The sequence below is a fragment of the Thamnophis sirtalis genome, unplaced genomic scaffold (genome assembly GCF_051295495.1).
Source record: "Thamnophis sirtalis isolate CommonGarterSnake01/CBP01778 unplaced genomic scaffold, rThaSir2_p1.2 scaffold_3, whole genome shotgun sequence".
In the NCBI taxonomy this organism is placed as follows: Eukaryota; Metazoa; Chordata; class Lepidosauria; order Squamata; family Natricidae; genus Thamnophis; species Thamnophis sirtalis.
Genome location: NW_028261383.1, coordinates 152725790 through 152751496, shown reverse-complemented (window position 1 = coordinate 152751496; position 25707 = coordinate 152725790). Strand labels below are relative to the sequence as shown.

Genomic DNA, 25707 nt, shown 5'->3' with positions numbered 1-25707 from the left:
TATATGTGAAATGGTTTCTCTTTTAAAGCTATATTTAAAGAGGCAAACAATTCAAAAAATAAAATGAATAGCCAAAAAAACAATGAACATCTCTTATCAAAGCTAGTCATATTAATTCATATCATGTTATACAATTAATATGCTTTAAGGCAGTTATTTAACAGTGAGTGGAGGTGGGAAATCAAATACATAGTTTATGATAATTTGCTTTTTTAGTTAACGTCTGCTCCTAAATACAATCCATTAAATCTAGCTGTCATTATAGCCGTAGCCAATAGTGTCCATTAAACCCAATTAAAGTTGTTTATAATAAAGATATCAGTAAAAAAACCACCACAGCCTCTATTTAGATTATGATAATATTGAGTTGTGAAGGGATGTCTCTATTCCACTCTTGGGACCATTGAAAGAACTCCCGAGTATAGGACAAATGTAATATCTATATTTAATATTTATGTAATAAGCTAGCCACGGGTGGGATCCTACCGGTTTAACAACTGGTTCGCTGAGCGTGTGCTTCGTCTGACATGCCTGACGCGCGCTGTGCACGCGCATGCAAACTTCACAGGAAAATAGCTGAGGCGCAGCAATCCACTCTGCTGCACTTATCAGCTGGGCTAAAAAACAAGGAAATCGGGCACACCTGAAGGTTGGAGCAAATGGGTTCACTCTCAGCTGATCTTCAGAGCTACCGGTGGGCCGAACCAGTAGAATCCAACCCCTGATTAGCTAGCAGCTTGGCTGAATCCATAGGGTGAGAGGTTGGAGGCCTCAACTCCCACAGACAACCTCTGGCTCTACATATCCAAAGTCTACCTCCTGCTTGGTGAGTATCTTTTCTTCATGTCCTCTTCACTAATCCTAATGTATGAGTTAGTGACTGTACAGCCTATACTCCGATAGGCAAATAACAGAAAAATACAGTAAATAAAAAAGAGAAATTCTACAATATCCTATCTTCAGCCTACACAATGTTGAAGCTGAGATGAGTGAATACATATTGCTGCATTGAAGACTGTTAATTAAAATATAAATCCTGGAACCACTAATCAAGAAGCAAACTTGTAGTGATAGAAACTTGATTGTATTCAAGTGAATTCCCATTCACTCCCATTAATTTATTATCGAAATCCTATCAGGTTTTTATAGAACACTATTTGAAAATCCCTGATCTATTCAGCCTTAGATGATCTTGGGGAAAAAATTACTTGTGAGGTTAACTCTGTAGACCTTGAAAGGGAGATTACCAAGATAAGGCTGTTGGTTTGATTGGGAAAATAATTAAAAAGAAGGTCGGGCAAATAATGTCTATATTGTTGCCAAGACAATTACATGGATGAGTCAATGAAGTCATCAGGAACTGAGCTTGATTCAAATTAGTTATTGGGATTGGGTGATATTATTGGCTAATTTTGAGCATGGTTAACTGCTCATTAAAAAACAATGAATAAAGGATACACCTACTACCTCTATTCTGCCAGGTAAGACTTTACCTTCTTTTTTAGGCAATGGTGCAGGTTGGGGATTCTGAGCTTGAAGTTAAGGACTTTTAACCATTAACAAGCAGAACAATGTGAAAACACAGCCATTAGAGGGCAAGGGCACAAAGCCAGCCTGCAATTGGACTATCTAAAGAAGGTTTCCTTGTAAGCTGATTTTACCTCCAGGTTTACTTTTGTTGTTACTTAGTAGTCATGGGGAAGCAAGTATCTGGCTGTCAGCAGGTTAGCTCAACAGAGTAAACCCGAAATAAGCAGAGAATGGTGTGCTCTTTTTTGAAACTTTAAACTTTACATTCACATTCCTACTTCTAAGCCATTTGATAGCAAGACTCAGACATATACCGCTTTACAACTTTCTCTAAGCAGTTTACAAAGTCAGCCTATTGCCCCCAACAATCTGGGTCCTCATTTTACCCACCTCGGAAGGATGGAAGGCTGAGTCAACCTTGAGTCTGGTAGGATTTGAACTGCCAAATTGGAGGCAGGCAGCAGTCAGCAGAAGTAGCCTGCAGTACTGCCCTCTAACCACTGTGCCACTGCGGCTTACTGGGGTTGAAGATGGCATTTTGCCATCAAAGAGCTGTGGTGGCGCAGTGGTTAGAGTGCAGTACTGCAGACTACTTCTGCTGACTGCTGTCTGCCTGCAGTTTGGCAGTTCGAATCTCACCAGGCTCAAGGTTAACTCAGCCTTCCATCCTTCCGAGGTGGGTAAAATGAGGACCCAGATTGTTGGGGGCAATAGGCTGACTCTGTAAACCGCTTAGAGAGGACTGTAAAGCAGTATATAACTCTAAGTGCCATTGTTATTTTCCTATACCATTTTGTTTTTTTGTTAAGATGTTTTAACCCTGCCATGGATATTTGTTATTTCCCTGTATGCACTATAAACCACCGAGAATCATCAGACTGCAATGGGGGCGTACATTTGGTAAATAATAAGTAAATAAGAAACACTGATGTAATGAGTGACATGCTACTGTATAAATAAAAATGCTTTTCTAATGCATGAAAAACAGCCCTCCTCCTAGATTGAGGCTGAATTTTGTTCTGCTCTGGATTTATTGAAACACCAAAAAAAAGGTCTCGGCCTCTTACAGGAGAGAGAACGAACTCATTCCACATATTCTCCCAGTGAAGGGGCTCTCCTGCTTGCTTCTTAGGCTTCAGGAACCTGCACTCAGAACAGGCTAAAGAGAGGATCAGTGACTGCCATGTAGTCTACAAACCTACAGACAAAAAATAAAATAAATGGAATTGTTAATTCTCTTTCCTGTTCTTAGTCTTTAGAACTATTAAAGGACACTACCTTTGTTTAAGAGAACGACATATAACAGTGCAGAGAGAATTTGTTCTGCAGGATACCTTTATCTAAGCACCGAGCAGACAAAGTCATTTTTGGGCTAATCAAAAGGAAGATTCTACCCCACACAGTGGCAGATTAAGGCTCACCGGTGCCCTAAGCACTGACAAATTTTGATGCTCCTTCTTTGTGCATACTGTGCAAATCTTCGCTGGTTTTTTTCTTTCTTTCTCAACTTTGTGGTGCCCCCTTTGGGCCTGGTGCCCTAAGTACGTGCTCAGTCTGCTTAATGACCGCCGCAAGTCAATCCCGTCCAAAGGGGAGAAGTTGATTTCACAGAGTTTGCTCCTGAGTGACCCACATCTTATACCCCGAGATGCCGTCCCGGCCGTCCTCAGTCCAGCGAAGGACGAAGAGCTTCCCCGCAGGCGCGGTACCTCTTTAAGGGCTCCCGGGTGTCATGTGATCCCTTAACCCTCCAGTACCCCGCCGCTGCCCTGACTCGGCTCACTCATTCGACTCGCTGAGCCGATGGGGTCGGATCGGGGCGGGAGGTGCTTTTAAAGCCCGGTGCCAGCAGCTGCTCCTTCATTTGCTACGGTAAGACATACCGGACCGCATTCCGCTTCCTCTCCGGAATAAGAGATCTACTCCCTTAAGATTCCTGCATGGACAGCCGATGAGATGGGAGTCATGGGTCTCAGAAACAATGTCCCCACCCCCCAATTTGGCATAGAGCCTCCATCTCACCGTAGCATGATGATAAGTGCACGTGTATGCCTACATACACACACACGAATATCCCGATGGGAAACCAGATTGGCAAGCTATACGGGTACGCCTTATGCCCCCCGGCGGTCCTCTCGCGCAGGTGCACTCAGCGACCGCTTTTTGACGGTCCGGTTTAACAAAACAAGAGTTGTTGCTGATTTGGGCTGCTCAGAGAAGGATTAAGTTTGAATTCCTTGGTTGTGAGAAGAATCGGGCATATTTATAGGGGTTCAGAATAGTTGCTATGACATGCTTCTCCCCATCCCCAATCTACTCGTCCCTCGAATTCAAACATATACAGCCCCTGGCTCCAATCCAGGAAAAATGCTGTCCTGTATGCATTTTTCCTCTTAGGCTGTGGTCATACAACACGCGTTAAAATGTTAGATCTAATGAACTGATTGTACGATACCGTATATTAAGCTAAATGTGGTCAATTTTAGCCTTTACTAGGGTTGATGGGGTTGTTGTTTTTTTGGCCACTTGCCATATGCAAACACGGACTTTTTGATTAAGATAAGGTAAAGGTTCACTCGCACATATGTGCTAGTTGTTCCTAGGGAGCGGTGCTCATCTCCGTTTCAAAGCCAAAGAGCCCGTGCTGTCCAAAGACGCCTCCGTGGTCATGTGGCTGGCATGACTGAACATCGAAGGCGCACAGAACGTTGTTACCTTCCCACCAAAGGTGGTTCCTATTTTTCTACTGGCATTTTGACGTACTTTCAAACTGCTAGGTTGGCAGAAGCAGAGACAAGAAATGGGAGCTCACTCTGTTATGCAGCGCTAGGGATTCAAACCATTGAACTGCCAACCTTTCTGATCGACAAGCTCAGGGTCTTAGCCACTGAGCCACCTCATCCCACTTTTGATTAGTTTATGGTTAAGTGTCTTATCTAAACCTGGAAAATGGGCTAGTTAAGTAATCAGATTAAGCAGGTTGTGAGAATGTAGGTTTAAGATAGCAGGAGCTGAGGTGTTATCTCATCCAATATTAGCTTTAAACAATAGCAAAATATAGTACATTTTAATCAGTATTGCTCTTTGTTTATCGAAGTACAAATACTCATGTAAATTTTAAACTAGTTTTAAGTACATACATAAACAATGTTGGTTTTGTGAGAGTTCTAGCTGTGCTAGAAATCTAGTTTCCTTTTAAAAGAATGAATGCAATGTTATTGTCTCAACTTTTCTGCAAAACACAGGAAGCCCTTAATTTTGGGACAGAGTTCCCATCCAATAATACTATGGATCTTCTCAGTTTCTTATGAAAGATTAGGGTAATTGCACATCTAAAATCCATGTTTTGGTGTAATTATTTTAGCCCACAATTTAAGTTTGTTTTGTATGTGCAGGTAGTCCTTGCTTAGTGACCATTTGAAGTTATGTCAGACCACACCACCCTTCCTCAAGAACCTATATAGGACTCCTTTTTAAAGTTACAGATGCTACAGCACCCCTGTAAGGCATTCATCCTTACAACTAACTACAAGGATGCTGCAGCATCGCCCCTGTCTATCTTCCTCCCCCCACTCCCATTCCGCTCTGCCAGGTCTACTCACTGATGAAATTTGTAAGCTTATGAACTTAAGCTTACCAGCACCATGGCCCTGACTCATAACTAGATTTCTCTTAAAAATGTGAAGTTTCTACACCTGAGAGCAATCGTCACATACTGATACAGATTCAAATGAAGGAAGTTAGATCATCCATTTTAGACGAGATCAGGGGCGTCAAACTCATGGCATCATGTGATGTGTCGTGACTTCCCGTTCTCCCCCCCCTCACTACACCGGAGGTAGGCATGGCCAGTGCATGACGTATCCGGCCTGTGAATTTGACACCCCTGGACTAGATAGAAGAACTAATTCTTTGCTGCTCACTGGATACTTACTTGGTCATGGGACTCCGCAGCAGTGGATGCCTTGGCACCTTTATCCAAGGTAATGTATCTTCTAGCTTGATTGATGGATTCTTGGGCTGCAACCAACCAATATCTTGTCCACAAGTTAGTGATACCCTGTATTCTTGATTGGGGTCTAGAAGAGAGATTAAGCCTTCTGATTGTTTGGAAAAGGCCTAAACACTGTAGGTAAGGCAAGGTAGGATCTTTAAACAAAACTGCCTTTGACCAAGCCTCTCCCTCCTGCTGTTTCTTATTTAATTACTTTATTCCCTGGAAGCGCAATGGCTATTCTTTCCTGTATTTTGTCAGACTTTCTAAGGCTAGCCTGGAGTCATTAATACTTTCCTAGTACTTAATGTGGTGGTTTCATCTATTTCAAACTGTTGGCTAAGAATTCATATTCAACCTAGTATCTATGGGTATCTTGAAAAGATGGGAGCACCTGGTTGACCTTTTCTGGTTTGGAATCTAAGAATAGTCAGGCCTGATTAGTATTTGGATAGGAAACTATCAGAAAATAGGAGGAAGACAATGGTAAACTATTTTCATCCCTCTGTCAGAACTTCATGAATGCGTCATGAAGTCACCAGGAATTGAGCTCAGGTCAAAGGAGACTTAAAGGCCATTGCAGCTGATTGCTAAATTAATTATTTGATCATCAATTGATTGGAAACTAACATCAATGTGAAGGTTTTTGCTTCTTTTCCATACTACCCAAATAGCTGGCAGTAAATATAGAAAGACCAAGCTACAAGACGGGAGCTGTTGGGACTTGCTCTCATCATCTACTGCAGGAAACCCAGGGAGCACCAGGTTTTGTTCTGGTTCAGTCCACATTGTCTCCTAGCATGCTCTTGAACTGTGCTCACTATTCATGCTGCTGCTCTTAACTATAATATAAATTGTACAATGTATTCCCTTGGGGGAACAGGGACCCAGCAGCCTTCCAGGTATTATGGGGTTCTTTTACCCATGGTCAATATGCTGCATGATCACAAATGATGTGATTAGACGTCCAGTGAATCATAGGTTCTTCTGTTCCTACTGTGAGTATTTCAGCATTTATTGTCACTTTGATTTAAACCTGACTCTTGGTGCTTCTTCACCTACATTTCTTGAGCCGCTTCTGTCTGATAGCCTCGTGATATTTCTCATGGCTGCCCTGGTATCCAGTGCCGTCATCATATCCAAATTGTCCAATGGGTGGGAGCTTTGGGTAGAAAAGTTCCAATTTGGGAGGGATTGTTCCCACTGGAGATGGACAGAAAAAAGTGTCACTCCAGAAGAAAGCAATTCCTAGACAAAATTCAGAGCAAGTTGCATAATTTTTTTTACTATTCATAATACTTCAACAGTGTTGCAGTATACAATTCCATTTCTTGTCTGTCAGTCTCGTAATCTAAAATTTCACAACTTTTTCTGAGAGAATGTATATATTTTCTTGATTTCCTTCCACCAGTCCAAATGTGGAAGGAAGCTGTAGTAGGGATAGCAACATATTCACAATGGAAATCTGAAATCTGTGTTGAAGAATGAAACTCATTCACTTTCAGTATTTCAGTGCACCAGTGTATGTATAACTGTGCATATCTTTGTACATTTATTAAATATTAGAATTTCAAAATTGTTATTCCTCGGGGGTCTAGGAACAATAATTTTACCAATATAATTGGATTGATATTTTCTATTGAAAGCCCGCCTTTTAAAACATGTAATGGACATGCAAATTATAGAATAGAATTTTATTATTTGTATGCCGCTCTTCTCCGGGAGGACTCAGGGCGGCGAACAATTCAAAAGGGGAAAAAGGGGAACATAAAAACGAAATACAAATAAAAATAGGCAACAGTCGCACAACCATACATGTCGAGAGTGGAGGGAACTCATCACCCCCAGGCCTGCCGGCAAAGCCAGGTTTTGACAGCTTTTCGGAAGGCCTGGAGAGAGGTGAGGGTCCGAATCCCTGCGGGGAGTTCATTCCAGAGGGCCGGAGCTGCCACAGAGAAGGCCTTCCCCCGGGTAATAGCCAGATGGCATTGGCTGGTAGATGGCACCCGGAGGAGGCCAACCCTGTGAGATCTAATGGGTCTGTGGGAGGTAATTGGCAGCAGGCGGTCTCTCAAATTATCAAATACACAGTACTTATGCTCCAAATGTAAGGTTTATGTTGATGAATATCTCATAGCAACCAACTGTGGTTTGTTATGGTTCTGGGAATTAATGACACATCGTCTGATCAGAATGTAATAATTTTGTAAATGATGGTTACATGACTTTAAATTTTTGAAATATGCCTAGATATACATGCAGAAAATAGCTCTTAATAAATCCCAAGAAAGAAAGAAGCAAACTTTCTAACTTTATTTAGATAATATCCTTACCTGGCATTTCATATTTTGGTATTGATAGTTTTTTATCACGAAAGGGATCCTGAGGACCTAGAAAAGTTAATCCGAAGAAAGCCATTACCTGACTTTTATGTTTCAGTACGTAGGTTAAACTGTATCCAACTGCAATATTCTATTTCCTGGTTTCTGAAGTATGTTTGCTTTGTTACCATGGTGATATACTGCTGAAGTTAGTACATTACCTAAGAGAGCAGTTTGTGATGTCTTAAGGCAACATTAATTTGCTATAACTGAAGAAATTATGTATTTTGGAACCCCATTGTTGAGTCATTAACTTGCACTGATTTGCATACAACATCAAAGGATGAACAAAAATGTTCTTCAACTGACTTAAGGTTGAACTCATTTATTTTGCTTGTCAGTTGGCAACACCTAGCCAACCTTGGCTGACCCCAGAAAGTTAAGCAAGGTTGGACCTGGTCAGTAATCGGAAGAAAGATTACCAGAAAATTCTAATCATGCAGGAAAGACTAAGCATCCTGGAAAAAGACAGTAGCAGCTAGTTTCCTAATGTTTCATGGTCTGTCTTGAGGCGATCTTTATTTGACTGTATTAAATATCCAATAACCTGAAAGCTGAATCCAATCAGCTTGTTCAGGAGTCTCTGGCGCAATGCTACCGATTACCAAAATCCAATCAATTTTTGCCAAAACCAGCTCCAATCTAGGACTCGGCTGCATGCAGCCATCTTCTAATTCTATCGCAGCAATAACGGCTGCCAAATTTAATCGGAAATCAAGATCTTTATGTCCATTGAATTTTAAAAACCTTTTTAAGAGCCAAAAGGTTGCAAAATAATCAGTGAGTTCTCATCCAGAAAATGTTATGGGGCTGCATGTTAAGCAAAGCGTAGAGAATAGGGAAGTTGGAAGCAGAAAAAAATCCAGCTGAATATTATAACCACGAAGTCTTGTTTACTCCCCTCCCCCCCCCCCTTTCGTACTTCCAGGACTCAAAAACAACAGTCAAGAAAAGCCTGATCCCCTACAAATGAAGCGGGGAAGCCAAAACCGGAAGCTCGCTGTGCAGCTTCCGCCCCCCGCTTCGTGCTGGGGAGGAAGTGCGCGCGCGGCGGCGGATTTAGACGCGATCACGTGAACGCTGGCCGGCGCGTGCGTGCCTTCTCCGGCGCATGCGCTGTGGTCGACGGCGACGACGGCCATCATGGCGGTATCTAGCGCGGCGGCTGCGGGAGGTGGTAGACGCTGGTATTTCACCCGAGAGCAGCTCGCTCGGAGTCCTTCCTGGCGCTTAGGACTCGACCCGGACAAGGAGTTATCGTACCGGCAGCAGGCAGCTAACCTGCTTCAGGATATGGGCCAGCGCCTCAACGTGTATCCCTTCGGCAACTAGGCCGCGCCTCAAGATGGGATTGGGCTGGGCAGGGTTACGGAAAGAGGACTGGGCCCGCCGGAGATTCGCGTCAATGACTTTGGGTGCCTGTTAGATTTAGGCGAACGGGGAACGGGAGGCTGGGGTGGGGTTTCGTAGCGTTAAGAGGGACAGGTATTGCGGTCGTTGCTTCTGTACGCGGGGAAGTGTTTATATGGCTGGGGCGCCTTAGGCCGTCTCCTCGAAGGAGCTTGATTTGGAACTGCTAAACAGATTAGGTTTGCTCGGTGGTTGGGAGATGTTAAACCCACATGTTGTGCATTGTGTTGGGACGCTGTTACGGTTTAGGCTGAAGGGTAGGCTCTGAAGTGGGTCCTAAACTGATTTGCAAAAGCACAGGACGACAGTTGGTAACAGGTTACTAGGAGAGGTATTCTTCTGGCGTGTTGCAATATTTGGATGATACGTAATTTTGAAATTTGATAATATTTGTGGATGGGAGAAAAAGTGAACCACCGCCATCACCCTGTGTTTGATTTGAACATTAATTTTGAGCCTCAATTTTTTCCAGCCCTATTGATATTTAACATTTTGGCTGAATAAATACTGAAGTCCTTAATAAAGTTTAGTGGATCTTTTTTAAAGATGCAATTTAGCAGGCTTAATGTGAAAATATTTGCAGTATATATATATATATATATAAAATTTTTTTTGCTGATAAATAAATGAAGGGAGACTAGTATAGATCTATTTCAAACGGTTCCACCACAAAAGCGCGTAGGACAAAATCGCGCTCGACAAAAGCGCGCTGTGACGTCATCACAGCGCGACGAAAAAGATCGAAAAAATGTAAAAATAAAGCTAAAACCTTCCCCTAACCCCCCCAAACCTAACCCTAAACCTAACCCTAACCCTAACTCTTAACCTAACCCTAAACCTAACCCTAAACCTAACCGTTAAAGTAACGAAAAACGTAACGCTAACCCTTATCCTAACCCTAACGCTAACGCTAACGCTCTAAAGCTAACCCTAACCCTTACCCTAACCCTAACCCTAACCCTAACCCTTACCTTTGTGTGAATCGGCTTGCTTTAATTTAATTTTTATTAATTTTTATTTGAATTTTTCGATCTTTTTCGTCGCGCTGTGATGACGTCAAAGGCGCGATTTTGTCGATCGCGCTTTTGCCGTCCGCGCTTTTGACGGGTCACGATTTCAAACTATTTAGCTCTCATCAGCTAGCCATACCCTTACTGGGATTTGAACTTGGGCTATTTTACATGTTAGGTAGTTTAAGTCACAAGCTCTCCTCCCTTATCAGCTCCCTCCCATATTTGGGGCATACCAGGTGCCTATCTATATCACATACACACACACACACACAAAACAAATTCAAATTTAAGACTGACTAAAATATTTACGTAAGGTTTTAAGTCAGAATCTAATTGTTTAAATCCATGTATAGTTTTATTCAAATAAGTTCTGTTCTTGGCTTAGTTTTAGGAAGTCAACTTTTTTAATACTTAGCTTTCATATAATCTTTGGAAGAATAATGCACTATTAAATTTAACATCTTCCTTAATGATGAACCACTAGTTCTCAACTGACTATTAATACAGCAATTGTTTATATGCATCGATTCTACATGGTTCAATCCTTTACCCACTTTCATCGAAATGTAAGTATGTTATCAGTTTGTGTTTCTCAGCTGGAGTTCTGAATGGATTTATTATATATTTTCTTTTTGGCTAATAGATTAAAGTAGTAGAATTTTAATAGTTAAAAATGTGGAGTTAAGTCTTCAGAAATAGGTTCCATCAAATGTATGCTTCAATCTACTTGCTACATGCTTACAAGTAATAATGAGATTCTTCATTAAAAAATACTTTAAATAACAATTATAAGCAATGCTACTTTAGAATATAACAACAATTGGCAAACTATGTGGCAAATTTTCAGGCATTACTGATAAAATGCTTGCTAAAACATTGACACGTTAGTTGGATGCCTGACATACAAAGAAGTTTACCTTTGAGAGAAACATCTTAAATTCTCAACATTGCAACTGAGAATAGTTTATGGTTTTCCATAAGCAGTTTATAAGGTTTCCCATAAGCAGTTTATAATAAACCTACATATCCTGACTTCAAACTTTTAGCTGGATTTGTGCAGATGTTAAGTTACTAAGATTTATTTTGTAAGATCTTATTTATTTTCTTTACTAAGATTTTATTTTGTATCATTCAATAATAAACATATGCTCACAAAAAATTATGCTCACAATGCGTTTTTGTAACGTCTAAGGAGAAAAAAAACTTTGCAGACTGAAAATTCAGAGTGATGAAACATTCCTGCTTCAACTGTTTGCAAATAGTTTTTTCCACTTGGTTCTAATGTATATTTATTTTCCTTTGCACGTTTCAGAGTAGAGTGATTTTGCTATTTGAGAGATGGTATATTCAATACATTTCTTCTCTATAAAGGCTGTGGCACCAGCTGCCCTTTTCCTGGCAGCCAAGGTGGAGGAGCAACCTCGAAAATTGGAGCATGTCATCAAAGTTACTCATGCCTGCCTGCACCCTTTGGAAGCTGCTCCTGATACACGGAGTGAGGTAAGTAGTTAAACTTCTGTGAAAAATGTACTGTATACAATAAATCAGAGAGAAAGAACACATCCTGGCAGTGCAAATCCACCATGCTTCATTTTACTGAGAGTGCTGCAGCCACCTTGAAATACAACTGAATAATTTCCAGAATAAGAGTATTTAACAGTTGAATATAGATAAAGAGTTACTGCTCTTGGTGCATAGTACAGAAAGCTCTCGGTTTTGTAAGCCAAATTGCTTGTCTGTCCTATGTGTTCTGGCCAGTGTGTTGATAAAAGCTTGGTGTGTAGCACAACTTGCATTGATCCTAGATGTTGCCTGCCAGGATCATACTCTTATGGTTATATAGAAGTTGATTTGTGAAATCCGGTCGTTTTTACTGTTCAAATAAAAATTATTAAGCACATTGTTTCAGTTCTTACCACAGCCCTTCCTGACAGGACCAGCACATCTAACCTTGCCAACAAGGGGGAAGCTTTATTTTAAAACTAAATTTGAACAAAAAGGCAATTTTGAGCTTCTGCTACAGGACAATTTCAACAGTAGCAGTATGCAATCAGCAATTCTTCTGTGCGCATTCGGTGCTCTTTCCCCCGGAAATGGGAAATGTATCCCCATTTTCTCCAGCATAAATATGATAAAGATTCCCCCTTGATGTTTTTGCCTCCTCAAGAGAGTGTTAGAAATATGCAGGCTTAATACAGAGTGCCTCATCACAAGTAACCTGCCTGTCCTCTCAACCCCAGGGTTACCTGCAACAAGCCCAAGACCTGGTCATTCTAGAGAGCATAATACTGCAGACCCTGGGTAAGTTTTCCAAGCGGACGGGCTGCTTCATGAATCTCAGACCCAGGAATGTTCCGCAGAATGGAGAGTCTAACCCAACCCCAGTCTTCTTCACAGCTGACCAATATGGGAAGCCATCAGTCCAGGCGACAGTCCTTGTCATAATGGCCAGTTTATGACTTGTTTATGTTTTGAGTGAATATATTCGTACAACTATGAATGTGCAAACAGGATTTTCTTTTTAACAGGATTTATATCCTTTAGGTTCCATTGTACTCTGGATTGAAGCCTTAGCAGCTTGACAGTCTAATGTTTCAACTGTATTACTATATCAGTTCGATAATCCAGGATAGGAAATAAATATCCTGATAAATTACTATAGATTATTAATGTTAAGCTTTCACTGCATCTTAAATGTAATTCTTCATTTGAAAGGTTTTTAGCAATTAAAATGCTATTTTTGCACTTTGATAGTTGGTAGGCTTGCCATTATAAAATGATATATATGTGTTCCTACTGTTTACTGTTATATGCAAAATGCTTTTCTATTACTGTTGAGCAAGACATTTTGACTTTGACTATACAATGTGAAAGCATGTTAATCCTAGCTGTGAAACATTATAATGCATGAAACAGGTTAAAGTTAATTTGTCATAGATGCTTAACAATTGTGATGTGTGAACATAATTTATAAACTTGTATCCTGTTAATTTGCAGGAATAAAGAATATTAGTTTTTTCATATAATTTCCTTTAATGAAATAAAAATCTTCTCAGAACAAACTTAAAATTGATTAAAAACTATTCTAAAACATTTGCTTGGTTTACTAAAGTGTGCAGAAAAACTAGTAGTTGCTAGAATTTTATTCTCTAATTCATAATCAATTTTAGAATACTTGAATGTGTGTCAGTATTTTTATCGAGAAATTTAGTATTTCAGAAATTTGCAATATCTGTTGCATTCTTGTGCTAGATAATTGATGTATTTGAGCCCAGGAGATGTCCTGTTTGCATCTGAACACAGAGCGGTATTAATTGACTGGAGGAACAATCTACTTTGTCTCCCAGGATCAGAGACATGCATGGTAGGTAGAATTACAAGCAAGTTATATCCACGTTCTAAACATTTTCTTTTTTCTTCTAGGATTTGAAATCACCATAGATCATCCTCATACTCATGTGGTAAAGTGCACACAGCTAGTTCGAGGTACGTTCCAAGCATGACTGATTATTGCTCAGACAACATATATGCAAAAATGGTTGTTTACTAGCTCAGCAATTATTCCAAGAATAAATTTCCTTGGTAAAGAATGTCATGTTAAAAAGGAAAAAGAAGGGATGGTTATTGTACTAAATATATGCCTTTTGCATGTCTAGAGGATCAAAGGGCTTTAAAATGAAAATAACAATGTCAGCTTTTATAGCAGAAATGTATATACTCAAGCTGTGCATTCTATATGGAATGCATTGCAGTTGTCTTTCCATGTATGGGTATGCATACTGGTAATTCGATGGGAGGGTTGTCTATGCTTGCACATTTATAAAAAGAGAATCTAAGTAGCAATTTTAATGCTTTACAACAGCCTTTGCTCTTCTTTAGAAACATCCTTTTGAGTGCTTTCGACAACTGTAATAATAATATGCATCTTAAAGACTGTACAGTATATAGTGTTCACAGCTTCCTTTGACTAGAATTGCAAACAATATATTTTCTGTCTTTTTAAAAAAATAGTAACATTTCTATGCCCAAATGATATTTTGAGAAGTCCAATATGACTCCTAACCCAAGGCCAGAAAAAAAGCTGGAAATCTTTTTCTTGTCCTCACATGACAGAATTTTGGCCACTGTAATCATTCCCCTAGCCAATAAGCCCAGAGTTCCCACAAAAGTTCCCCAGTGTTGGCGTATAGAATTAGAAGAAATCCATAATGTGCTACACCTTAAGTGTTAGCAAATTTAACTTGTGACTTTTCTCTTTCAGCCAGCAAGGATCTAGCACAAACTTCCTACTTCATGGCTACCAACAGGTAGATGTTGAGAATTCAGATTTATTTGTTTTATTTGGAAATGTTTTTTGTAAATTATTGCAAAAAAATAATTGAAAAAGGATGCCATATTTAGAGTGCATTCCTTGACATCTGAACAGTAGATTTCTTTAAAATCTGTTTCTTTTAGCTTGAATTTCAAAACAGGAATATACAAAATATCTTTATAAATGAGCACACATATTGCTAGTCCATCTATGACTAAATAGCAATAGCAATTCGACTTATATACCACTTCAAAGGGCTTTCAGCCCTCTCTAAGCGGTTTACAGAGTCAGCATAACGCCCCCACAGTCTGGGTCCTCATTTTACCCACCTCGGAAAGATGGAAGGCTGAGTCAACCTTGAGCTGGTGAGATTTGAACCGCCGAACTGCAGTTAGCAGTCAGCTGAAGTGGCCTGCAGTACTGCACTCTAATCACTGCGCCACCTCGGCTCTACATATATCTCTTTATTGTGACTATAATTGTGAGAAATACAGACTTTAAAACAAAAAAAAATCTGTCCTGGCTGCCTAAAGGAAAACCTTATTTCTTGTAAATAAGATTTTGAGCTACAAGTTATTATTAATGAATTAATTACCTGGTTTGCACACTATATTATCATGGTTTAATTTAAGCATGCTTTGCTATGAAAATGCATGAATTAATTTGTCAAGTACAAGCACATAAATTGGTGTTTATTTATTTACATCAGCCATGATTTTTTGTATCATTCAATCCTGTGGAGGAATGTTAAATCTCATGTTCATTTCTCTTTCTAATTCTCTTCAGAATTAGAAAATAAAGACAGTAAAGCTAAAAAAATTAAATACAAAATGGGTTTGATCTTGATTAGGCTATTGCAGATTCTGATTTCTTTTTTAAAGAGAAGCACATTCTTATTGTTTTTTCCAGATTCAGAAATGGTAGCCTATTTCCTATGCCACATAATCAATAAAGTTTAGTTCTTGGCTTATGGCGGCAATTAGGATTGAAATTTCTATCGCTAAGTGATGCAGTCATAAATTACACTCCTGGTTACCATCGTTAACTGAATCCCATGGTCGTTAGGCGAGGCAAATTCCTTCTGGCCTCCTACAACTAAAGTCAATGGGGAAGCCAGCTGGAAGTTGCAATTCTAGGGCATCAGACAGCTAAGTAGCTGCCAGATGGAGGAAGGTAGGAGTAAGGGAGTGAGTGAATAGTGCCATATGGGCCAGGTTGTGATGAGCTGCATGAGAGGCATTGGTCAGGGAAGACACAAGAGGTGTGAATGTGGAGGGACTTTGACCTTCCCTGCTGGCTTCCCCAGTGATTTTTTAGGGAAGCCAGCAGAAAAGGTTGCAAATTGTAATGGGGTGTTTGACAATTGCTCATAAATATGAACAAGTAGTCAAGCATCCAGATTGTCATCACGTGACCATGAGGGTATTAACATGTCTGGAACTTTTGAAGTCAGGTAATAACCACCATTCGTCTGTTGTAACTTGGGTGGGTTGCTCTAGTCTTCGCACAAGGTCTAGCTCTAAGTACATATTTGTACTTAAGCCCTGCAAGCAAACAAAGACCCATCTGTGGGATGCAGGCAGCATGTGAAACCACACCCCCTACGGTCTGTGGAGAAAAATCTCCACAGAACCAGTTCCTGGTGCCCAAAAGGTTGGGGACCACTAAATTAGAGGATGATGAGGCTTAAAATTGAAAGTAAATTAAAGCTACTTGAAAGAACCATCCAGAAATTTTTAATAGTGAATTTTTACCTTTTTTTCTTATAATTTCTAAACCTTTTGAGTATTTGTATTTTTTCGCTGTTTGGGATATTTACAGTATATCCCAATATCTAAAAATGTTACATCGGCTACTGCTGAATTTAGCAATGCTAGCTGTATTTTATGCATATTTGTAAAGAAGTGCTTAAACACTAGTTCTGGCTAAGAAGTGAACAAACTTGAAGTATTTTTAATTATACTACACAGAGGATTAAAAGAAACTAAGGATCTCATTATTTTAAAAAATAGTTAAGAGAAAACTGTTAACGTGTAGTGTCTCATGAAATGCAAGAGGCCAAAGAAGTCCATTGTAAAAAAGTGTAGAGCTGGTGGATGCATAGTATGTAAGATGTTCAATCTGATTACTAGCTAGCAGTGCTAGAAAGTTGGTTTGGTTTTTTTAGGAAGAAGGCTTTGGACTATCAATATGAATAGACTTTAGAGCTCATATACTTCATCCCAGGCTGCTTGCAAATTGCATGGCATGGCAGCTGTTGCCCTTTCTATATCCATTTTTTTCATCATATCAAGTGGTACAAGTAGATACTGATCTGTAATTCACATATTTTTCAAGGGGCTTCTTTTTGTCCAGTACTCACCATTTGCATATTTTTGCCATGCAGTTATTAATCTCCTGAAGGATTTTATGGATTATAAATGCAGTGTAAACATTGTCATCTCCTGTCAGCATATTTTGCCTCATGATATTTCTGGATCGCGTTCAGAGGTGGGTTCCTACTGGTTTGGCTGAACCAGTAGTGCTATGGCGGCCTGGGTCACTGGAACTGGCAGTGACCCAAGCCTGCCACACCCCCAAACCGGTTCCCCGGTCGGCGTCACCGCCATCTTGTTTTTTAGTTCTGCGCATGTGCAAAACAATTTTAATTGAAATGTGCATGTGCACGCAATGCACATCAGCATGCGCATGAGCAAAGTGCGTGCACGAGCGAAAAGCAGGGGTGGGTTCTGGCAGTAAAGCAGGCCAGAATCCACCCCTGGTCCAGTTCATTGTAAGTTGTTGGACAACTTTCTTTAATTGTTTGAATCTTGTTAGAATAGGAATTAATGGAAATACACAAACATCTCTTTTAGTTGATTTATGGCTTGAGTTGGATTTAACATCAGCTGTACTTTGTGGTCTGATTCAAAATTTACTGCTGGCGGTGTTTAACTACTAAAAGATAGATTTGTTGCAAAGAGCAAATTGTTCAGATTTTTTCCTAGGATTATGTCAAAGTGCTGTTGTACAATCCAGTTTGTAACTTTGTTTGGAGTTAATTCCTTTGCCTTTCATGAAGATGTGGGTGTCCTGGAGCTCCAGGCTGACAGAAGCTCTTGGAAAACCTTGTGGGAAAAGGCTGAAGTAGAATTATTGTGCAAGGCAAGCTTGACCTTGCAGGATAATAACATTTTTTAAAGCTGAGGGATGCCTAATTCCTGCAGTGTCTGTCCAGCGGGCGGTTGTATGTGCGGCTGCTGTTCAAGCTTGGGAGCTTACAGCTTTCTGTTTCTCTCCCCCTGCTGGTGATGTCAGCCTTCACCTAACAACCTTCAGCCTGCAGTACACCCCTCCCGTTGTGGCCTGCGTCTGCATCCACTTGGCCTGTAAGTGGTCCAACTGGGAGATCCCAGTCTCCACGGACGGGAAGCACTGGTGGGAGTACGTTGATGCCACTGTAACTCTGGAACTCTTGGATGGTAAGTTTGGAGCAAGGTCAAATACATTCTATGCCCAATAAGAGGTACACTCCATTAACTTAATATTTTATTTCTGACTTCTGGCTCAAGATTTCCAGCATGACAGTAAAGAAGTGGGATGAATTTTGTAAACTGAACCTGTACTATTACGCTTTGGACTGCTCTGTTTTTTGCTGACGAGGATGGACATTAAAATATGCTCCTGTAGAATTTGTGCTATAGTATTATGCTTACTAGCTTTATTCTTGTGTTTGTGTTACAGAATTAACTCATGAATTCCTTCAAATCCTTGAAAAAACTCCTAATCGACTGAAACGAATCAGGAATTGGCGGGTAAGATGTTTTGCCCACTTTGTACTTCTCTTTGATAAGAATGTTGAGGGAAGACTGTTGCTTGGAATACCAAGATACAGCCAAGACACCTCTGCCTTTTTCATGTTTATAGCTTTATAACCGGGCTTAACCCAGATATACAGGCATAAACATCTTGAGGCACCCATCAATTTCCATTACAAATTTAACAATTCACCTCCATATCTGGAATCATTTCAAGTAGAGCTCTGGCTTTGAGAAATCAGCTATTATATTTCACTACAAGTTATCTGGATTCCACATGAGTTCAGAGTCAGTATAAGGAAAAAAATGCCTTTGATGGCTAGTTGCCACCCAAGCCTGTGCAGTGGATATCCTCCACCCAAAAAATAAAGAATATTCATCTTCTAAACGTGGAGCAGGGGAGCAATACAATTTTAGAGAACTGTTGGTGGGGGGAGCATACAGAGGGAAATAGCCAGAAAGAGGAAGAAAACCCAGGAAATGCTATTAGATAATTATTTCTCTAAAATACAGAGACTATGGGATGATTCCAATATTTTGTGATAGGCCACACAGCCCACAATATTTATGTTATGGTAGAAAACCACAATACAAATGGTTTTCCAAAATTTCAGGTGTTCCTGTTGCCTCGGGCAGATTGGAGAATCCCTATTTTAGAAATATATAAGCAGTGCTCAATTTAGAATAAAGTCAAATACGCAAAACAGGTCAAATAAGAACATTCACAGAATGAAAACAAAGTACTTTTAAATAATCTCTGAAGAATAAAAGTATCTCTTGCACTGAAATGCTTTAAATAAATGGCAGGTAAGCCTCTGTTAGGAATGCATTCTATAAGTACAGAGAATAAAAAAAGACACACCGAACCTTCACTCAAAATAATGAGGAATAGAGGGCTTTAGAAGGAAGACTTTGGGAATAAACGTGATAGTACAGCATCAACCTTCTGATCTGATAAAGTAAATATGACAGCTTTTATTGAATTTATTAACAAAATTATTTGTTAATGGCTTTTTTCTAAAATGACAGTTGTCATTTCTCCATGGTGTGTCTTGTGAATAATGTGCATTAAAAATGAACTCTATATGATACTTCAGCAAAATACAGTAGTGTATGCCTGAATAGTATTCCTTTCTCTCTAGGGGTATTGTATGACTAGAAGAGATTAGTATACTAGTTTTGAATGCTTTCATTTTAGGCCTGTCAAGCAGCCAGGAAATCGAAGACGGATGACCAAAGTGAGGATGATGGCCTCTCAGAACTGACAATCCTCAGCATGATCTCTAGAAGTGCATCAGACACGACTATTGCAGGCCTGATGAGCATGTCAACGTCTTCAACCACTGGAGCCACTTCACTTCCAGCTACAGGAGAAGACTCTCCAGGGGAACGAGGTAGTGCAGATATTTTATCAGACAGCTGGATGGATCAGCATAAACAAGACATTTCTATCAATCCTGATCATCTACATCATGATAGCAGTAGTGGCGGCCCTTTTGCTAAGCAAAACATCAAGAGTGCACCACTAGCAAAAGTATCATTAAAGGAATATCGTGCAAAACATGCTGAGGAATTGGCTGCACAGAAACGCCAGCTAGAGAACATGGAGGCAAATGTGCGTTCTCAATATGCTTATGCTGCCCAGAACTTGCTTGAACAACAGCAACGTGAACGGGATGTGCAGCAGGAGGAGAACTCTCCAATTGTCCTGAAAATCCCTCTAGGCAACAATTCTGATGGTTCTGAACGGCCTCCTCCTGAAAAAGCTGATAAACCCTCATCTGCACTTAAAGTACGGTTGCCTGCCCCAGGAGACAAGCCTATTGCATCTTCCAAACAAGATGACATAAAAGTGCGCATTAAGGTACCACCTCCCACGGAACGACACAGCCTGCCTGATGAAAACAGTGGCAAGAGCAGGGGGGAGCACAAAGAAAAGCATAAGATCCATTCGTCTAACCACCATCACCATCATAACCATCATTCTCACAAACATTTACATGGGCAACCTGTTGTCAACACCAAACGTCCAGGGGAATCCAAGCATGTTAACCCAACTGGCATTGTGTCACACAAGGGTTATGTCCCAAATTGTTCCTCCCGTAAGAGACCACTTTCTGAGGAGACCTCAGTTACAGTCCATGAACATCAGCCCAAAATCAGTAAAAGTTCCAAGGGGCCTACTGTGCCATTCTCATTCCCTCAGCATTCTGGCCACAGCTTGGAAGCAGCTGGTCTACCTTTCGTGCAGGCTAACAAAGCCAGAGGGGCTCATGGAAAATTGGACAAGAGCACTGCTGGGGCCAATGGACATAACATGAACCAATCCATTGACTATCAGGATACAGTGAACATGCTGCACTCCCTGCTCAGTGCACAAGGAATGAAACCCACCCAGTCATCCAATTATGACTTTGTGCATCATTATGGCGAATACTTGAACCCCAGGGCTGCTGCAAGTGTTGATAAGCCACGACCACCCCCGCTCCCATCAGAACCTCCCCCACCTTTACCACCACTCCCAAAGTGATAGTTTTAACTACTGAGGTTCTATAAAAAAATAATTGCTCATAGTAATCTCCACTGCCTTGTGTGAATGCCCTGTCCCCTTTTTAAAAGAAAACATTTTTTTATTATTGATAGAACATAGTGTTCTTGAAACTGTGAAAAGATACGCTCTTCTTTCTCCGTGTGCATCCCCCACCCATCCACCCCCTTTCAGTTCTTCTGGATGGTGATTTTTTTCCTATAAGACCAGCTGTCAACTTCAGAGGTGAGGGTGGGCGTGAACGTTATCAACCCGATAGGAAATGGCGGACTATTTAAATTGACAGTCTTTTCTCCTTTTCTTTTTTTAAAAAAAGGACTTTTAAAAATAATTTAAAATAAGTTATATGTTTAGTGTTGATTTTATTTTTCTAATATGGATAAAGGAAGGAGTTATAGGAGAAAGGGAAACGGAGAAGGGCACACGAGTTCTGTCTACTTGCAGTTGTTAATGTGTGTTGTCCCAGTGGAAGTTGCCTCCGCCTGAACAAGGCAGCGAAGGTTGGGAAGGAAGAATAGGGAGAAAGGTGTGAGAGACATATGTACTGAATATAAGTAAAGTAGAAAATGGAAGTGGTGAAGCAGAGTTTTTCCAGTTTCTCCTTACTTAGATCTATGATTCTTCATCAGTAATTAAATGGAGACAGATGCAAACCTCAAGTTCCAAAGAATGGTGAAATCAGAAGTGTTAGTTGCTAACTTTTTTAGTCCTTCCTGCTGATCAAGGATAATTTAGGAATGAGGTTTTATAAGTTCACTTTCTTCTTGACCACATTGCTTCTTTAGGGGTGCCGTTACTATGTTTACCATTTCAGTCTTTGTCTCAGTCTTTTTCTCACTGGAAGACAAATGGCTAACATGACTTAACTGTTAAAAAATCTCATGGGACTGTATTTCAGTGGTGGGCAGCACTGCATGCTAGTGCATGAACTCTTGAGAGTGCCTTCAAAAAAATGCTGCATTTAGTATAGTTTGGGAAAATGTGTGTTTCAGCAGAGGAGGAAGAACTAGAAGAGGCCGACAGCCTAGGGACATTAGAGCAGTAATCGTGATTCCGGGATGCTTTATATTATACCTTAAATATATTATGGAGTATGAGATTTTCACATTTTGTCCAAAAAAGATATAAGGATGACCACAAATGAATCAGGCAAATTTGGTGAACAGAGCAAAGACCGAGCCTGTGGCCTTCCAAATGTTAAGTTATACTTCCCAGTATCCTTTACAGTTTTTCATGATAGTATGGGCTTCTGGAAAGTACAGCTTGCCAGTATCTAGAAGGTCTAATATTTCTGTCTCTAAGAGAGAAGAAAATTGAATAAAAGTGGGATGAAGACCTGTGAATATAAAGATGTAGATACAATACAAAAATAGCCAGTTTGAAGGTGCCCTGAATTGGTTTGAATGTTGATGTAACATTCTGAACTTGTAGCATACTACTTCTGGTATGCTAAAATTGGGGCTAGCATTTAAACATGGACATATATTATGTTTCTGTAGATCACATAAGAATATTTTAATTCTATGAATTTGGCCTTGGTTTGTAAGCCAGCATTTGGACAAAGTATTTGGAGTAAGTGGTCTTCAATCTCAACTTTATTTTGTCTTTTAATATAGTCCCCTTGTTCCACAAGTCATTTCAAGGTATTCCTACTGTTGTGAAGTAAATTCCAAATTGAAATATGAGGGACTGTGTGGCCTAAAAAGGGTTTTACCCAAAATGGATGACTCTAGTATACATCAATAGAGGCCCAATCCAGTATGTTCAGTAGTGACTATTAACTGTGGCCTCTGTAATGTCATGTGAGTGAAAGTTAATTGCTGCTGGTTTCAGATGATGCATCATGTTTAAATAAGACACTCATCTGCTTGTTTTTGCAGAAGTATTTTCTCTGAATTTGGAATAATTGTTTCCCCACCACCTTTGGATTTCTGAACCAATAGTGTCTCAGCTATTGATGCAAACTTTGGCCTAGTTTTGTGTAATGTTTCAGAAACTTTCTAATTCCTGGCTCACTTTATTACTATTCCACGTTTCAATAAATGTACTGTCTCCGCATTTAATTTGTTCCTTGTGAAATTTCTTGCTAATATTTGAATTTATCAGGAAAAGTATACAAAAGTATTTTGGACAGTAACAGCAGCATTCTGAATCTTTAAATCTCCCTTGTTTATTTCCTAGTTCTTTATTTACACTGAGATGTAAAAGCAAGCAATAGCAATTACATTTTAAAAACAAACCACAATGGATTTGAACAAAAGATAGCAAATAAGGAAGTAGGAAAGGAAAAATAACTTTGTGGCATGATTAAAAAAAACATAAGATCACATTTCATTGACTCAGATGTTCATATTTTCAGATTTTGGATCATAATTTGTCAGTTGAAAACTGCAGGTTACTATCTTGCTGTTACAATAGTAATCCTTCATTTACTATGCTTACTAAAAGGTCCTAGATGACCCATGGAAATGAATGTGACAGTTACATAAGAGTAATTAATGTATGCTGAATTGTCTAAATCATCTCTTGGTCCTTCTGTTTAAAAAGAAGTTATTGTTTTGATCAGCTGACATTTTCTAGGCTTGCTTGAAACATCATGTTCAGTAATCCATGTTTTGTATATTGTACAGATATGCACCTGCATGTATCAATTTACAGTATTTATAGTTATTAATACAGTATGCAAAGTTATAATGGACTTGTAAAACCATACTTATCTGTATGCTGAAAGAAAAGGTCAGGGGGAGCTTTTTCAGTCACACAAATAATATGAAGAAACAGATTTTGAGGAGAACTTCTTTCTGCATTTGCGGTTGAGCAACTGTTAAGATTGAGTCTGTTTAATTCTAAAATAAAATGCGGAGTCCATGTAATTCATACTGGACTGCAAGGAAAGTCCCTAGCCTGGCACTGTCTGTTTTGATCTGCATTCTTAGAATTCCCGTGTTGGTTATGCTGGCTGGTCATTTCCAAAATTGCATTTTTTTTAAAAAGGGGGTTGACTGGACAATGACTTTTACAAAGCATTCATGTTTCTCTCTACCTAGCTTGAATTGTCAGCAGGCAATGGCTTTAAACATACTGTACATCCAATCCTATTAAACTTCAGGGTTTAGTCTTGATGCTTTGCTGTCATCTTCAAGGCAAAATGCTACACAGACTGCAGGCAACTGAACAAGGAGTGACTGGGCTCCTGTTTTTATAACCAAATGTTTTGGCTTGTCATTGCTTGCATAGCAGAACACTTTGCCTCTGAAGATGTTAGCCACAGTTGCTGATGAAATGTTAGGAAATCTTTTCACCTATATTACTATTCAGGTCACTAAAATCTGAAGCCCAACAGATATCAGCCATGAAAGCCTGCAGGCAGTATACCATACATTATCTTCAAAAGTTAATGGTTTAGTTTAGATTTCAAGGTAACTGAATTTATTCTGCTTACCATTTTTCTGGTGTTCTTTGTTCTCTCCTACCTGAGTTGCAAAACACGTAGCCATAATTCATTGTTTTCATAAACCTTTCTGAACTGTGTGGTAATTCAGACTATGATTTATAGTTATAGAGCTACCAAGATTTGTACAGGGCGGGAATGTAAAGGATAGGATAATATCTAGATATAGTCTGCAATCTTTAATGCATAAATTCTGTATAGTAAGAGTAATGCCACATTGGGATGGTAATGTGCATTACAGCTAGTTCCCACCATATGACTACAATTGGGACCTGGAATTTCAGTCAGTAAACAATGCAGTCATTAAATGAGTCATGTGAGTGGACCCACTTTTAAGACCATTTTTACCAAGGTCATTAAGCAAATCCAGCTTCCCCAATTAACTACTTGTTGGAAACCAGCTGGGAAGATTGCAAATTGCAATCACATGACTGCAAAATATTGTAATCCATTGTAATCCTCCTAAATATGGGCTGGTTACCATGTGCCCAAATTGCAATTCACTAGGGATGATGGTGACAGTTGTAACTTTTGTCAAAGGTACTTTTTCTGAGGTTCTAATTTTGAACCATCATTAACCAAACTCATAAATTAAGCATTACTTGCACATTATTATAATAAATCGTGGGAACAAATATCAAACTGGTTCAGTTTCAAGCTGGGAGAAAGATCTTGGAAACATGGAAGCTGATTGGAAAGATGGTTTAATGATGAAGCAGAACCACATGCTGGCAAAATGGAGCTGAGAGTGGAGGGTTTTTATACCTTCTTTGAGCTTTGCACATGAGCTTCCTGCAAGAACATGTATTCTATTGGCTGTTGCCAGACTCCCATGGGGCCATGTAGGAGTCATAGGTGGCTCTATAAGCAAAGTACAAATCCTAGGGTTTGGTGTTTTTTTTAGCTTTGGTTGAAGTTTGGCCTGCTTTAAGGGTGATTCAAATAATTCCTATTGTGGCTTAATTGCTTTGTCCTGTGTTGGATCTTGAATGAGGACTAATCCTACCATTCTGCCTTTGTTTCAAAATGTCCTGGTTTGAATGGATTAAATCTGCATTTCTAAACGGTGGCCTCCTCAGTTTGGTTTTTGAATAGTTTGGCCTTGTCTTTCTTAATGGGCACCTAAATGTCTGCAGGGGCTATTAAGAAAGATTTAGGGGTTGCTTTCTGTCTCCCAAAAGCATATTTCTCCTTTAGGGAAATATAATATTCTGCCTTTTTAATATTTCCTAAAATATTTCATTCTTCTAGGAGAGGGGTAGGTGCTGACT

General features: G+C 39.7%; 2 protein-coding genes across 2 annotated transcripts; one reads left to right on the top strand and one right to left on the bottom strand.

The window, feature by feature from the left end:
* Positions 1-2493: 2493 nt before the first annotated feature.
* SPMIP11 (sperm microtubule inner protein 11) lies at positions 2494-8730 on the bottom strand. The gene is made up of 4 exons (XM_087710466.1): positions 7858-8730; positions 6587-6727; positions 5465-5609; positions 2494-2728 (listed from the first exon to the last, which is right to left on the bottom strand). The coding sequence occupies exons 1-4, from the start codon at positions 7940-7942 to the stop codon at positions 2680-2682; spliced, it is 420 nt and encodes a 139-aa protein (XP_087566592.1). The 5' UTR covers positions 7943-8730; the 3' UTR covers positions 2494-2679.
* A 278-nt stretch (positions 8731-9008) lies between these two features.
* CCNT1 (cyclin T1) lies at positions 9009-23883 on the top strand. Its single transcript, XM_087710465.1, has 9 exons — positions 9009-9218; positions 10813-10894; positions 11700-11828; positions 12569-12629; positions 13752-13814; positions 14590-14635; positions 17938-18101; positions 18364-18434; positions 19636-23883. The coding sequence occupies exons 1-9, from the start codon at positions 9049-9051 to the stop codon at positions 20965-20967; spliced, it is 2118 nt and encodes a 705-aa protein (XP_087566591.1). The 5' UTR covers positions 9009-9048; the 3' UTR covers positions 20968-23883.
* Positions 23884-25707: the final 1824 nt, after the last annotated feature.